At 39.6% G+C, this 15,991-nt stretch overlaps 1 protein-coding gene across 6 annotated transcripts in view; it reads right to left on the bottom strand.

The window, feature by feature from the left end:
* Positions 1-9,044: 9,044 nt before the first annotated feature.
* Positions 9,045-15,991, bottom strand: part of Serpinb11 (serpin family B member 11) — a 40,009-nt gene continuing 33,062 nt past the window's right edge. For 5 of the 6 annotated variants that reach the window (XM_087580553.1, XM_087580552.1, NM_001443611.1 and 2 more), the window contains 4 exon segments: positions 15,268-15,385; positions 12,715-12,857; positions 11,968-12,123; positions 9,064-9,935 (listed from right to left, as the gene is read on the bottom strand). In XM_087580553.1, the coding sequence (XP_087436679.1) occupies positions 9,534-9,935; positions 11,968-12,123; positions 12,715-12,857; positions 15,268-15,385 (819 nt within the window). In that variant the 3' untranslated portion in view covers positions 9,064-9,533. 6 annotated transcript variants of the gene reach the window in all.

The following is a 15,991-nucleotide window of genomic DNA, read 5'->3' as shown; positions in this document are numbered from 1 at the left end:
GAAATAGAAGTATTCATTAAAAGACTCCTAACCAATAAAATAACAAACAAAAAATCCCCAAGACCAGATGGGTTTAGCACAGAATTCTAACCGACCTTCATAGAAGACCTAATACAAATACTCTAGAAATTATTCCACAAAATAGGAACAGAAGGAACACTGCCCAATTTGTTCTATGAAGCCACAATTATGCTTTTACCTAAACCACACAAAGACCCAACAAATAAAAAGAACTTCAGGGCAATTTCCCTTATAAATATCAACACAAAAGTACTCAAATACTCAGGAAATGAATCCAAGAACACATCAAAATGATCATCCACCATGATCAAGTAGGCTTAATCCCAGGGATGCAGGGATAGTTTGGTATATGGAAATCCTTCAATGTAATCCACTATATAAACAAACCCAAAAAAGCCATATGATCATTTTATTAGATGCTGAGAAAGCATTTGACAACATTCAACACCATTTCATGGTAAAAGTCTTGAAAAAATCAGGAATTCAAGACCCATACCTAAACATAGTAAAAGCAATATACAACAAATCAGTAGCCAACATCAAACTAAATGGAGAGAAACTTGAAGAAACCCCACTAAAATCAGGGAAGAGACAAGGCTGCCTACTCTCTCCCTACTTATTCAATATAGTACTCAAAGTCCTAGCCAGAGCAGTCAGACAACAAAAGGAAGCCAAAACGATACAAATTGGAAGGAAGAAGTCAAAATATCACTATTTGCAGATGATATGATAATATACTTAAGTGACCCCAAAAGTTCCACCAGAGAATGACTAAGCCTGATAAACAACTTCAGCAAAGTGGCTGGGTATAAAACTAACTCGAACAAATCAGTAGCCTTCCTCAAAGGATAAATAGGCTGAGAAAGAAATAAGGGAAGGGACACCCTTCACACTAGTCACAAACAATATAAAATACCTTCTAACCAAGTAAGTATGTATTACAAGAACTTCAAGTCTCTGAAGAAAGTAATCTAAAGAGGCTGAAAGCAATCTATATATTCAATGCAGTCCTCATCAAAATGCCAACTCAATTCTTCATAGAGTAAGAAGGATCTATTTGAAATACCGAAAGAAAGAAAGAAAGAAAGAAAGAGAGAAAGAAAGAAAGAAAGAAAGAAAGAAAGAAAGAAAGAAAGAAAGAAAGAAAGACAGGAAGGAAGAGAGAAAGAAAGAAAAGGCGCCCAGGATAGCAAAAGCTATTCTCAATAATAAAAGAACTTCTGTTGGAATCACCATACCTAAAATCAAGCTGTATTAGAGCAACCATGGTAAAAACTGCATGCTATTGGCACATAGACAGGCACATAGATCAATGGAATAGAACTAAAGACCCAGAAATGAACCCACACAATTATGGTCACTTGATCTTTGACAAAAACAAAAACAAAAAAAAAAAAACAAAACCATCCAGTGGATAAAAAGGCAGCCTTTTCCACAAGTGGGGCTGGTTCAACTGGATGTCGCATGTAGAAGAATGCAAATTGATCCATTATTATTGTCTTATACAAAGCTGAAGTCCAAGTAGATCAAGAACATCCACATAAAATTAGATTCACTGAATCTAATAGAAGAGAAAGTGGGGACGAGAATTGGGCACAGGGGAAAGTTTCCCGAACAAAGCACCAATGGCTTATTCTCTAAGATCAACAATACATAAATAGGACCCCATAAAATTGCAAAGCAATTGCAAAGGCAAAGGATACTGTTAATAGTACAAAATGGCAGCCAACAGATGGGGAAAGATCATTATCAATCCTACATCCAATTGAGGGCTAATATACAATATATAAAAAGAACTCAAAAAGTTAGTCTCCCGAAAAACCAAATAACCCTATTAAAAATGAGGTACAGAGCTAAACAAAGAATTCTGAACTGAGGATTATTGAAATGGTGAAAAACAACTAAAGAAATATTCAACATCCTTAGTCATCAGGAAAATGCAAATCAATAACAACACTGAGATACCACTATATACAAGTCAGAATGGCTAAGATCAAAAACTCAGGTGAACACAGATGCTGGCAAGAGTCTGAAGAAAGACTCTCCTCCATTGTTGGAGGGATTGCAAACTGGTACAACCACTCTAGAAATCAGTCTGGAGTTTCCACAGAAAATTTGACACAGTACTACCTAAGAACCTAGCTATGCCATTCTTTGGCATACACACAAAAGATGCTCCAACATACAACAAGGACAAATGCTCCACTCTATTAATAGCAGCCTTATTTATACTAGCCAGAAGCTGGAAAGAAACCAGATGTCCTTCAACAGAGGAATGGACACAGAAAATGTGGTACATTTACACAATGGAATACTACTCAGCTATTAAAAGCAATAACTACATAAAATTCTTAGGCAAAAGAACGAAACTAAAAAATATCATCCTGCGTGAGGTAACCCGATCACATAAATGAACACATAGTATGCACTTACTGATAAGTGGATATTAGCCCAAAAGCTCCCAATACCCAAGATACAATTCACAGACTACATGAAGCTCATGAAGAAGGAAGACCAAAGTGTGGATGTTTTAGTCCTTCTTAGAAGAGGAAACAAAATACTCACAAAAGGAAATATGCAAACAATCTGTGGAGCAGAGACTGAAGGAAAGGTCATCCAAAGACTGCCCCACCTGGGGATGCATCTTCTAAACTGTCATCAAACCCAGACACTATTTCAGATGCCAAGAAGTGCTTGCTGAGAGAAGCCTGATATAGCTCTCTCCTGAGAGGCTCTTCCAAATCCTGACAAATACAGAGTCAGATGCTTGCAGACAGCCATTGAACTAAGAACCGGGTCTCCAGTGGAGGATAGAGGAAGGACTGAAGGAGCTGAAGGGATTTGCAACCCCTAAGGAAGAACAACAATATCAACAAAAGAGACCTCCCAGAGCTCCCAGGGACTACACCACCAACCAAAGAGTACACATGGATGGACCCATGACTCCAGCTGCATATGTAAAAGAGGATGGCCTTTTCAAGCGTAAAGGGGAGGGGAGGCCCTTGGTCCTGTGAAGGCTTGATGCCCCAGTAGAGGGGAATGCCAGGTCAGGGAGGCTGGAGTGGATCAGTGGAGGAGAACCCTCATAGAAGCAAAGGGAGGGGGTATGGGATAGGGGATTTCCAGAGGGAAAAACTAGTAAAGGGGATAACATGTGTAATGTAAATAGAGAAAATATCCAACTAAAAAAAGTAAAAGATGCCCATAAAAATAAAAGAACTCTACATAACACAAAACAAATAGAACCAGAGAAGAAACTCTTCTCTTTGCATAGTAATTAAAACACCAAGTGCACAGAACAAAGAAAGCTTATTGAGAGAAGTAATGGAAAAATGTCAAGTAACTTATAGAAGGAGACCCATCAGAATCACACTAGATTTTTCAACAGAGACTCAAAAAGCCAGAAGATTTTTGGCAGATGTCATACAGGCCTTAAGAGAACAAATTTGCTAGCCCAGGCTACTATACCCCACAAAACTCTTGATTACCATAGAGGGAGAAAACATGATATTCCTTGACAAAACCAAATTTAAACAATATCTTTCCACCTATAAAGCACTGCATAGGATAATAGAAGGAAAACTCCAACACAAAGAGGGAAACTATACCACCTCCCCCAACTAAAGCAAGAAAGCAATCTCAGAACAAACTCAATAGAAGAAAACCACTCAAGAATAATTCTACCTCTAACAACAAAATAACAGGAAGTAACAATCATTGGTCCTTAATATCTGTCAACGTCAGTGGACTCAATTCCCCAATAAAAAGACATAGATTGACAGACTGGATATGTAAAAAGGACCACCATTTTGCTGCATACAGAAAACACACCTCAGTAACAAAGATGGACACTACCTCAAAGTAAAAGGCTGGAAATTTTTTCCCAGCAAATAGCCCAAAAAAACAAGCTAGACTAGCAATTCTAGTATCCAATAAAACAGGCTTTCAAGCAAAAGTTATCAAGAAAGATGGAGGAGGACACTACATACACATCTTAGGAAAAATCCACCAATAGGAACTCTCAGTTCTGAATATCTATGCCCCAAATCAAGGGTAACCACATTTGTGAAAGAAATATTACTGAAGTTCAAAGCACACATTGAACCTCACATAATAATAGAGGGAGATTTCCACACCCCACTCTCACCAGTGGACAGATCATGGAAATGGAAACTAAACAGAGACACAGTGAAACTAACAGAAGTTATGAACAAATGGATTAATAGATATCTACAGAACATTTCACTGTAAAACAAAAAAATATACCTTCTTCTCAGCACCTCATGATACCTTCTTCAAAATTGATACTATAGTTGGACACAAAACAAGCCTCAACCAATACAAGAAGATTGAAATAATCCCATGCATTCTATCAGATCACCAGGGACTAAGGCTGGTCTTCAACAGCAACAAAAACAACAGAAAGCTCATATACACAAGGAAACTACCTACTTGATGATAACTTAGTCAAGGAAGAATTAAAAAAAAAAGAAATTAAAGACATTTTAGATTTTAATGAACATGAAGGCACAACATACCAAAACTTACGGGAAACAATGAAAGCAGAGGAGTGCTAAGAGGAACTCATAGCTGTGAGAGCTTCCATAAAGAAATTGGAGAAAGCATACACTAGCAGCTTACCAGCATATCTGAAGACTCTAGAACAAAAGGAAGTAAATACACCCAAGAGGAATAGACGGGAGGAAATAATTAAACTCAGGGCTGAAATCAACCAAGTAGAATCAAGGAAAACTATAAAAAGAATCAGCAAAACGAGGAACTGGTTCTTCAAGAAAATAAACAAGATAAATAAACCCTTAGCCAGGCTAACCACAGGACACAGAGACAGTATCCAAATTAACAAATTCAGAAATGAAACTGGAGACATAACAACAGAAACTGAAGAAATTCAAAAAATTATCAGATCCTACCACAAAATTTTATACTCAACAAAACTGGAAAGTCTAGATGAAATGGATGATTTTTTTAAACAGATACCAGGTACCAAAGTTAAATCAGGATCAGATAAACTATCTAAACAGACCTGTAAAACCTAAGGCATTATAAGCAGTCATTAAACGTCTCCCAACCAAAAACTCCCCAAGACCATATGTTTTTAGTGGAGAATTCTATCAGTGTAAATGTGGCCTCATAGAAAGTATTGGGTAGTCAAGCTACAAAAACACTTTTGCTAAACAACTCAACAGAAAAATAGCGAATGTCAGAGAAGCACCTAAAGAAATGTTCAACATCCTTAGTTATTAGGGAGATGCAAATCAAAACAACCCTGCGATTCCACCTCACACCAGTCAGAATGGCTAAGGTTAAAAACTCAGGTGACAGCAGATACAGGTGAGAATGCAGAGAAAGAGGAACACTCCTCCATTGTTGGTGGGATTTCAAGCTGGTACAACCACTCTGGAAATCAATCGGACTGTTCTTCAGAAAATTGGACATAGTACTTCCTATATCACTCCTATATCATTCCTGCACATATACCCAAAGATGCTCCAACATATGATAAGGACCCATGCTCCACTATGTTCACGGCAGCCTTATTTATAATAGCCAGAAGCTGGAAAGAACCCAGATGTCCTTCAACAGAGGAATGGATACAGAAAATGTGATACATTTATACAATGGAGTACTACTCAACTATTAAAAACAATTGCTTCATGAAATGCTTAGGAAAATGGATGGACTGGAAAATAAGTGAGGTAACCCAGTTACAAAATAACACAAATGGTATGCACTCACTTATACATAGATATTAACCCCCAAACTCAGAATACCCAAGAAACAATTCACAGACCATATGAGGCTCAAGAAGGAAGACCAAAATATGGATGCTTCAGTCCTTCTTAGAAGGGGGAGCAAAATACTCATGGGAGAAAATACAGAGACAAAGAATGGAGCAGGGACTAAAGGATAGGCCATCTAGAGACTGCCCCACCTGAAGATCCATCTCATATGCAACCACCAAATCCAGTCACTATTGCTGATGCCAAAAAGTGCTTCCTGACAGGTGCCTGATACCGATGTCTCCTGAGAGGCTCTGCCACATCCTTAGTGATATAGATGATGATGCTTGTAGCTAACCATTAGGCTGAGTATAGGGACCCCAATGGAGGAGTTAGAGAAATGACTGAAGGAGATGAAGTGATTTGCAATCCCATAAAAAGAACAATAATATCAACCAACCAATCCCCCCCAGAGGTGCCAGGAACTAAACCACCAACCAAAGAGTATACATGGATGGATCCATGGCTCCAGTTGCATATGTAGCAAAGGATGGCATTGTCTGGTATCAATAAGAGGAGAAGCCTTTGGTCCTGTGAAGGCTTGTTTCCCCAGTGTAGGGGAATGCCAGGGCATTGAGGTGGGAGTGGGTGGGTGAAAGTAGGAGCGTCTTCATAGAAGCTCTGTGTTATCTTTAGTGAAATATGTAGAGGCTCTTTCAAAGTAGAAAGATCAAAATGATACCTATCTTTTTCTGAATTATACCTATCTTTTCAGTGAATTATATTCACTGAATTGCTGATTTTTGAAGAAGGAAGGAATGTAATTTTTACTTTGACGAATAAATGATTTGGCCAGAAAATTGCAATAGTGAGTGAGACTAAGTGGCTGTGAGGGCTCAGCCCCAAACAGGACATCTGCATCATACCCTCTCAAAGATCAGGAAACACTGCAGAGGAAAGAAGGTGAGAGTCAGAGCCTGAGGAAGAGCACTATGAAATGTGTCTGCTGGACGTTGCATGCTCATTGTACTCAGAGGGTTCCTGGAGCTGTGGTTACTTGCCCAAGATAAGTCCAAATTTAGGCTCATCAATATTTCATCACAAATAGAGAAGGGGTTCAAAAGATACCCTTCCTGAGGAAGAACGAATAATAAAATGGGTGCCATTTTCTTCAGTAGGGTAGCCTCTAATTAGTTACCTATGCTTCGGTAAACAATCTCTCATCCATAGTTACTCATGCCAGTGAACCTCACTTGGTAGGTCACTAACTAGAATCAATGTCGGAAAAGGAATTATGAACTAATACAAGAAAAAGTGGGGAAGAATCTCGAACACATGGGCACTGGAGAAAATTTCCTGAACAACACACCAATGGCTTATGCTCTAAGATCAAGAATCGACAAATGGGATCTCATAAAACTGCAAAGCTTCTGTAAGGCATAGGACACTGTTGTTAGGACAAAACGGCAACCAACAGATTGGGAAAGATCTTTACCAATCCTACAAGAGATAGAGGGCTTATATCCAAAATATACAAAGAACTCAAGAAGTTAGACTGCAGGGAGACAAATAACCCTATTAAAAAATGGGGTTCAGAGCTAAACAAAAATTCACAGCTGAGGAATGCCAAATGGCTGAGAAACACCTAAAGAAATGTTCAACATCTTTAATCATAAGGGAAATAAAAATCAAAACAAACCTGAGATTTCACCTCACACCAGTGAGATTGGCTAAGATCAAAAACTCAGGTGACACCAAATGCTGGCGAGGATGTGGAGAAAGAGGGACATTCCTCCATTGTTCGTGGGATTGCAAACTGATACAACCATTCTGGAAATCAGTCTGGAGGTTCCTCAGAAAATTGGACGTTGAACTACCTGAGGACCCAGCTATACCTCTTTTGGGCATATACCCAAAAGATGCCCCAACATATAACAAAGACACATACTCCACTATGTTCACAGAAGCCTTATTTATAATAGCCAGAAGCTGGAAAAAACCCAGATGTCCTTCAACAGAGGAATGGATGCAGAAAATGTGGTACATCTACACAATGGAATATTACTTAGCTATCAAAAACAATGACTTTATGAAATTCATAGGCAAATGGATGGAACTGGAAAATATCATCCTGAGTGAGGTAACCCAATCACAGAAAAACACACATGGTATGCACTCATTGATAAGTGGATATTAGCCCAAATGCTCGAATTACCCTAGATGCACAGAACACATGAAACTCAAGAAGGATGACCAAAATGCGAATGCTTCACTCCTTCTTTAAAAGGGGAACAAGAATACCCTTGGCAGGGAATAGGGAGGCAAAGTTTAGAACAGAGGCAGAAGGAACACCCATTCAGAGCCTGCCCCACATGTGGCCCATACATATACAGCCACCAAACTAGATAAGATGAATGAAGCAAAGAAGTGCAGGCCGACAGGAACTGGATGTAAATCTCTCCCGAGAGACACAGCCAGAATACAGCAAATACATAGGTGAATGCCATCATTTAACCTCTGAACTGGAAACAGGATCCCCATTGAAGGGATCTTAGAAAGGCCTGAGAGAGCTTGAAGGGGCTTGAAGCCCCATATGAACAATGCCAACCAACCAGAGCTTCCAGGGGCTAAGTCACTACCCAAAACACCAGTTCTTACTAGGGGAAGGGGAAGCCCTTGGTCCTGCCAAGACTGAACCCCCAGTGAACGTGATTGTTTAGGGGAAGGGTGGTAGTTGGGGGGAGGATGGGGAGGGAACACCCATAGAGAAGGGGAGGGGAGGGTTTAATGGGGTGTTGACCCAGAAACCAGGAAAGGGAATAACAATCGAAATGTAAATAAGAAATCCAGATTTAATAAAGATGGAGAAAAAAGAAAATAAGGAACTAAATAAATAATTTAAAAAGATAAAAAAAAAAAAGAAATCCTGACTTGAGTGATCATGATCTCTCTCCTATCTCCAAGTGCTAAGTTCTCAGGCCCAGAAGCCTTTGATGGGAAAGAAAGTAGGACCTGTTGAACAAGGTGTCAAACAGTGGTGCAAGGTTACACAGTGCATCTTCCTGTACTTTGTCCCCAGAAGGACAAAGCAGCAAATAAATAAATGTATATAAACAGAAAAAAAAGAAGAGGAATTATGGGGAAGAAGAAGGGTTTCCATGGAAGAGGGGAATGAGAAAGTGTAGTGACAGGGGAAGAAAAGTGGCCAAAATCCATTATGAACATGTAAATTATCAAAGAAGTTTTTAGAAATAGAAAGAAAGCACGAGGGGAATGCTTCCTGAATAAGCAATCTCCTCCCTTCAGTTAATTAACTGATAGAGTTTATTCTTATCTTCAAAAAGTTCAAAGCATCGTGTTCATTTATTATTATCCATGTAGAATTTTGAGCTGAAATCCATAGGCATGTAGGAAATTTATATTTAAAAGGCAAGCTAAAGTAGAAAACCTTGATCTGATTTGTAATAATTACTTGTTCACAATCTCACTCATAGAAAAACCAAATACATCTAGCCCTTTATAAACTTCTCTGCTAACTCAATCATGTCACTGTCCTCAGATGAGGTCTCAAAGATATGAAATCCAGAAAAGCACTGGTATAAATGGATCTTTTTACATGGCTTCTATAATCTTAGACTCACTAGCTCACAGGATCAGTCTGAGGTGATGGTAGACCTGCTTTGCAGATGAATAAAGGCTGAGACACAAATGCTCAACCCTTTCCTCCCTGTATGTCTTCACTATCTCTGAGGTCTCCACACTGCCCTCTGTCTATGGAGAAGCAAACTTTCCAGCAAATAAAATATTGTAAAACTCATCCCAGATAAAGAACAGGAAAGGACAATTGGCTGTGAACTGAACTGTGACAGGGAGTCGCTTCACAGAAATAGTCTCCCCAGTGGCTGCAGCGGCCTCTGTTCCTTCTTCATTGACATCCACATATGACTTGTGAACGACCTTGGATAAATATAGGCCCTTGTCTGGTGACATTCCAGAAAGATCAGCTTTGGCCACGTTGAAGATGTCATTCATGCCTAAGGATTTCAATAGGGTGTTCAAGTCATATTTTACTGAAAGACTGAATTTAGGGATGTGAACATCCACCACTCTTTCCACCATGTTAGAAGGGCTGGTCCACTCTCGAAGCATCTTCGCATTCAGGTGCTTTTCTATCTAAGAGTCAAAACACAGATGACCACATGTGAGCCAAACACGTCTCCTCTGTGTAGAACAGATGTTTGTCTAATTCCCGTTGTGAATAGCTCAGCCTCGTTGCTGGCTTTCAACCTTTAATGCTCATGTGTTACCTATGTATGCATAAGTTCTTTATCTGTTGCCCACTTCCCCTCTATATTCCTTCACCGACTTTCTCAGTGTATAGTCAGGAATTCCCCCATCATTTAGTCTTTTCCTAATCTTCTCTGCTTATTTCCCCTGACATTATTTTAAACCTGCTTCCTGTGTCAATTCAACAATCTGAAACTTTGAGGCACATCTTTATGAACTTGGTTCTCATTTGACTTCTAAGATTCCATGTCCCATTGTCCCAGTCTTGATGGCTTCAATCTCCCTGATGTCCTTTACTCTTGGTTATTTCTGAAGCTGAACATGGTGTGCTTGTCTACTGCAGTGTTTCTGTCTGGCATTCCAACTCCTGCATATGTACTTAGGTTTCTCAAATGGTCCTAGAAACTGACTTCTCACCATAAAATCAAGCCTCAACATTTTTGTCTGTTGTTGAAATATTACCCTTGGGTGTCTGGTACTCTGTAGCCAACCCTCTATAGCTCCAAACTGCATACTGTGTCCCTTTCATTGTCCTGTCCCAACATCTAAAACATTTCATTACTTTTCCACTCTCAAAGTACAAAATAACAAGATAAAGATAGACTTCTGCCAATGAACCCTTTTATCATGTTTCACTAGTTCTACTCCAAGCTTCCTCCATGTAAAACCAAGCATATCTCAGCTGAAACACACTTAGCACACACCTACATGTGCCCCCCACTCTCCCCAGATCTGGAGGGTCTCCTCACATCACCTGTCTCTCTTCTGTTTCACTGGTGAAGCTCACATAGAGATAATTTTCTAAGAACACCACCCCAGCCTCTTCACTGTAATTCACACATTGTTTTATTTTGCAAACGGTTTTGTGTGAATACTAAGCTGTTTCCCAATTGCTAAATGACTTTAACATCTCCTATCCCAGCTGACCACAAGCCCAAAAGGCCTTAACCCCTCTGAACTGACCACACTGTAAGCATACTATTCCCACAGTGACAGCTAGTCTCCTCTTACTGGAGCTCCCTCTGAACTAGTATCCACCTCACTCCCTGATCCAAATGCATACAACCCAACCCAGCTCTTTTACCCCTCTCTTCCTTCCCCAGACACCAGTGCCAATTATCTATGACTAAAGCTAGCAAGCCCTGACCTAGAAACTGGGTGTCTTGGTAACCCTGACTGTGGCCATCCTACAGTGTGAACCAGCCTCTGCAGATTCCCAGAGGCACAGTTGTTTACCTAAGAAACTTCATTTTATGGGGTGTCTTGAGGTGCTGGCTAGGTGAAGGTGAGGCTGGGGTTAGATGCTGCCTACCTTTCCTTCAAGGTCTCCTGAAGCTAAGAACCTTCAGCTACAACCAGGAAGAAGAGACTGAACCCCAAATTCCTGCTAACACTGATTCATGACCAGTGTCTAGTTCCTTTCCTTCCTGGTTGTGGTGCTATTTCCTTACAAATTCAGGATGTTAAAAACAGTTCACCAGTAAGTATATCCTCTGGTTAGAGCAGAAAACTGACCTTACAATAACAAGGATTCATTAGTGCTCTAGGACCCAGGAATCCAATCAGCAGTACATTTCATTACCATAGAATGATGGCCACAAATTGTCTCATGAGCAATATGTGTGGGCATTTATATTGTATTACATGGTGAACCTACATGACCTGTTCAATGAATGAAGAGCTTGGCTTTCCTGAGTACTAAAGGGCAGGGATCATGCTTAGTATGCAGCTCCTGGGAAAGACCACTAAGATTCATCATAAGTCAGTAGTTGGCTCAACAGACAACACAGGCCACAAAGAGTGAAAACACACACACACATGCACTCATACTTATGCATACACATGTGTTTGTACATATGCAGACATGCACACACCATGCACACATGTTAGCTGCAAGCTGACATTGTCGGCCTTTTACCTGGTTTACACTGGCTGTGCCTACAGGTAGCAGGATGATCATTCTTAGTTTGTTGTTGGCATAGGGAAGCTCAAGGACTTGCATCTGTGGCTCCTTTATGAAGGCCAGCTTAAATGTTCCAGTCTGATACATCATGTCCACAACTGCACTTTTACCCTATTTTTTGAAAGATTATAATTAAATTGTACAGTAGTATGTGAGTGAACGAGGTATACTTTATTTTTCTAACATGAGTATTTGGATTATCACTGTAAAATATAATATTAATAATATAAAATATTAATTATACATCCTATTACTTTCCTTTGCTCAGGTTATCAATTTTGTAATCCTAAAATAAGTCAAAGTTAGAGACTGTAGAACAATAGTACAGAGAAGATTCAAGGCTCTCACTCATAACGCTAGTCTCGAGCTAAAACAATTCATGTGGGAAGTCAAGTGACAGGCTCACTCATTATCTCTCCTAAGCCATGTGTGTACTCTCTAGGACAAAAGCCTAGCATTATGAGCTGTCACAGTGCATATATGAAGACATCAGGGACTAAACACTAGGAAAAGAAGGGATTTCCACGCCTTTATAGAGTCTCTGTCTAGTCTCATGTCCAGTGAGAAAGTTACTGTCATTTTGAAAAAGAAAAGCCATCAGCAACCTACAGCAATGTTTTTGTGAAATCTATCTGAATGGTCCTTAAATTAATATTGCATTCTCCAAAACATTGTCAAATGTCTGGAAATGAAAATACTTACCACACTTATGTGAAAGGGGGCTTTTACTGTCTCTGTCTTCTGGAATTTATTTTGCCATTGTCCCTTGAAATATATGGCACTCACTAGGACCATGACTGAAGATGGGTCAATTGTACCCTTATCAAATAAGTTTGTGATTTTTCCTTGAGTAAAACAAACAAAAGAGCAGATATTTTATTTGAATTAACTTGTTGATAATAGATGTTTACATAATTTTTTCACTAATTTTAAATTTGAGGTGCCAGAATAATTCCCATTCCTCACTATAGATCCTTCCTTGTCACAGGAAATTCTGATCTAGGAAGCAATGCCTTAAGGGGTGACTCAGTTTATCCTATACCTATGTATAACCTTCATACTTACTTTTAAAAGAACCCCCTCCCTACCTAAAGAACAAAATGGCTTAGTACAGTGGTTTTCAACTTGTGGGTCACGACCCCTTTGAGAGTTGCATATCAGATATCCCACATATTATTTGTTATAATAGGAAAGTTACAGTTATGAAGTAGCAACAAATTAATTTTATGGTCCCCAGAAGAGTGCAGGCCACACAACCTGAGGAACTGTATTAAAGGGTCATGGCTTTAGAAAGATTAAGAACCACTGGGCTTAGCTGGTAAAAGACTTGCTACACAAGCTTTCTGTTCCATCAGGGAACCTGAGATAGAAATGGAAAATTTCCGATTGTTCTCTGCTTGCCACAAGAGCATTGTAGCACATACACACACACACACACACACACACACACACACACACACACACACACAGGGGGGGGACTTTTTAATTAAATTAGTAATATGTGTGACATGTATTAGTATACCTGTGTATGTAGACATGTAGAAAACAGAGAAAAAATGTGAATATTCCCTCCTCAGTTGCTTTCTGCCTTCTTCTTCGAGATGACCTGGAGCTCCCTGTTACACTGGATGAATAACCAGCCAGCCCCAGAACTTTTCCTCTCAATTTCCCAACAGAAAGATTACAGAAATCATTGCCACACATAGCTTTTCTACAGACCCTCATGCTCAAGCGGCAAGCTCGGTCTTGACAGGTTATCTCCCAGCTCTGCTTAGTTAATTGTTTTGCTTGTATTGTTGTGTTTATAGTAATGGTTTTTAATTTTTTATTATTTGACAGCTTCATACACACACACACAAACACACACACACACACACACACACACACACACAATAAGTTTTTTACTTTCTCACCCTGCTAATCCCCTTCAACTTGTCTTTCATTCTCACTGAAATTACTCTTATATTGAATCAGTCTTCTTTCTAATTTCCTGGCTTTGTGGATGTGGCTCACTGAACTTAAAATGGGTTATCTACATAATGGTCTTTGTAATCCAGGCTGTCCTGAAGCTCACTGTGTAGACCAGGCTGTTCTGGAACTCACTGTTTAAACCAGGCTGTCCTGGAACTCAGTGTGTAGAACAAGCTGTCATGTGTAGGCCAGGCTGACCTAGAGGCTGTTGTGTAGATGAGGCTGTCCTGAATTTTCCTTTGCACACAAGGTTGTTTAGAATTCCACTGGTAGTCACCCTCCCTCTTCATCCAGATGCAGAAGTTCAGGAATGCACCCCATTCTGGATCACTTACCCTCAAAGTGAAGGAGAACTAGCGTATTACAAATACAAAGACCATCTAAAGTAAAGGCATTGAAATCAGAAATGTGTTTAGAAGATACTAGAAGTTGTCTGCTTTGTAAATATTCTGACCAAAGTTAAACATCCAGATGCCTTGGTGCCTTTCAATGCAGTGCAACCTACAAATTTGGAATGTAACCTGTCACTCACTGAACATGAAGCACAAGAAGACTGATGGCATCCATCTCTAGTCCTAATGAAGAGTTTAATTTTCATTACAGTCTTGAGACTATACCATAGCTATAATGTTATAATAATAAAATGCAAAGATGCTTAAAATATGTTTCGAATGGAGATAATTAATTTTAATAAAATTGCTAAATTTATACAATTTCTTTATAATAGAAAGGGTGTTCATCTCTTTTCCCAGAGTCTCTTGGCATAGGACAAATGATTGTAGGATATACGCCTAAGCATGTTCCAAACCTTTCATTGCATTTAGACTTTATACTAGCGTGATGACTTGTATCCACTTGGCCCAGGGAGTGGCACTGTTAGGAAGCATGCCCTTGTTGGAGTAGGTGTGTCACTATGGGTGTGGGTTTAATAGTCTCACCCTAGACACTTGGAAGCAAGTACTCTGCTGGCAGCCTTCACTTGCACCATGCTTGCCTAGATGCTGCCATGTTTCTACCTTGAAGATGATGGACTGAACCTCTGAACCTGTAAGCCAGCCCCAGCTGAATAGTTGCCTTGGTCATGGTGTCTGCTCAGAGCAGTAAAACCTAAGACAACTAATTAACTTCGCCTTTTATACTTAAGTTAAGTTCTGGTTCCTTGTTAGCATAGTAAGACAAGTCTTTTCCCAATGAAGCATAAAGTTTGTACACATACCAATACTGATACACACACACACACACACACACACACACACACACACACACACACACAATCATCCTTACCATGAGTTTTATTTTCAACCCAAGCATTAATACTCTTCCTTGTCTCTTCTGCGGATAGTTCAAAATCAACAGTTTGTAGCTTGGCTTGGTAAAGTTTCTCACAACATCTTATGTATTGCTGTAAAAGAAAGGACAATTGAGAGGCATCAACAAACAGTGCAAGGAAGGGTCTGGGTAGACCGCCCAGTGAGTAAATTACTTCCTATGCAAATGTGAGGAGCTGAACTCACATTGCCAGACCCATGTAAAAGTCAGATGTGGTGGCATGCACGTGTAACCTCAGTTCTCCTATTAGGAGATGGGAAAGCAGAGACAGAAATCCCGGAAGCATGATAGCTTGCTGTAAGCAGTGGTAAGTAACAAGGAAAAGACCTTGTTACTTCAAAACTGACACACAAAGCTGTCCTCTAACTCCCATATACACCTATGCCACAGGTGCTCACTTATGCGGCAACATACACATGCACACAAACACACATATACACATGCATACAAATGAAACACACACACACACACACACACACACACACACACACACACACACACACTACCCTTACAGCTTAGAAAGTTCTAAAGTCCTAACACAGAGACAAATATCTGCTGCTATCAGAAGTTAGACTGGAGGAATATCTGTGAATACTTGTCTTTAAATCCAAGGATTTAAAAAGAAATAAAAACAATCCAGAAATGTTTAGCTGTCTTCCCATTATATCTCACAGGCTTT

Source organism: Rattus norvegicus, chromosome 13 (assembly GCF_021556685.1).
Source record: "Rattus norvegicus strain SHRSP/BbbUtx chromosome 13, alternate assembly SHRSP_T2T, whole genome shotgun sequence".
Lineage (NCBI taxonomy): Eukaryota > Metazoa > Chordata > Mammalia > Rodentia > Muridae > Rattus > Rattus norvegicus.
Note: the sequence above shows the minus strand (reverse complement) of the source record. Positions and strands in the feature narration are given on the sequence as shown.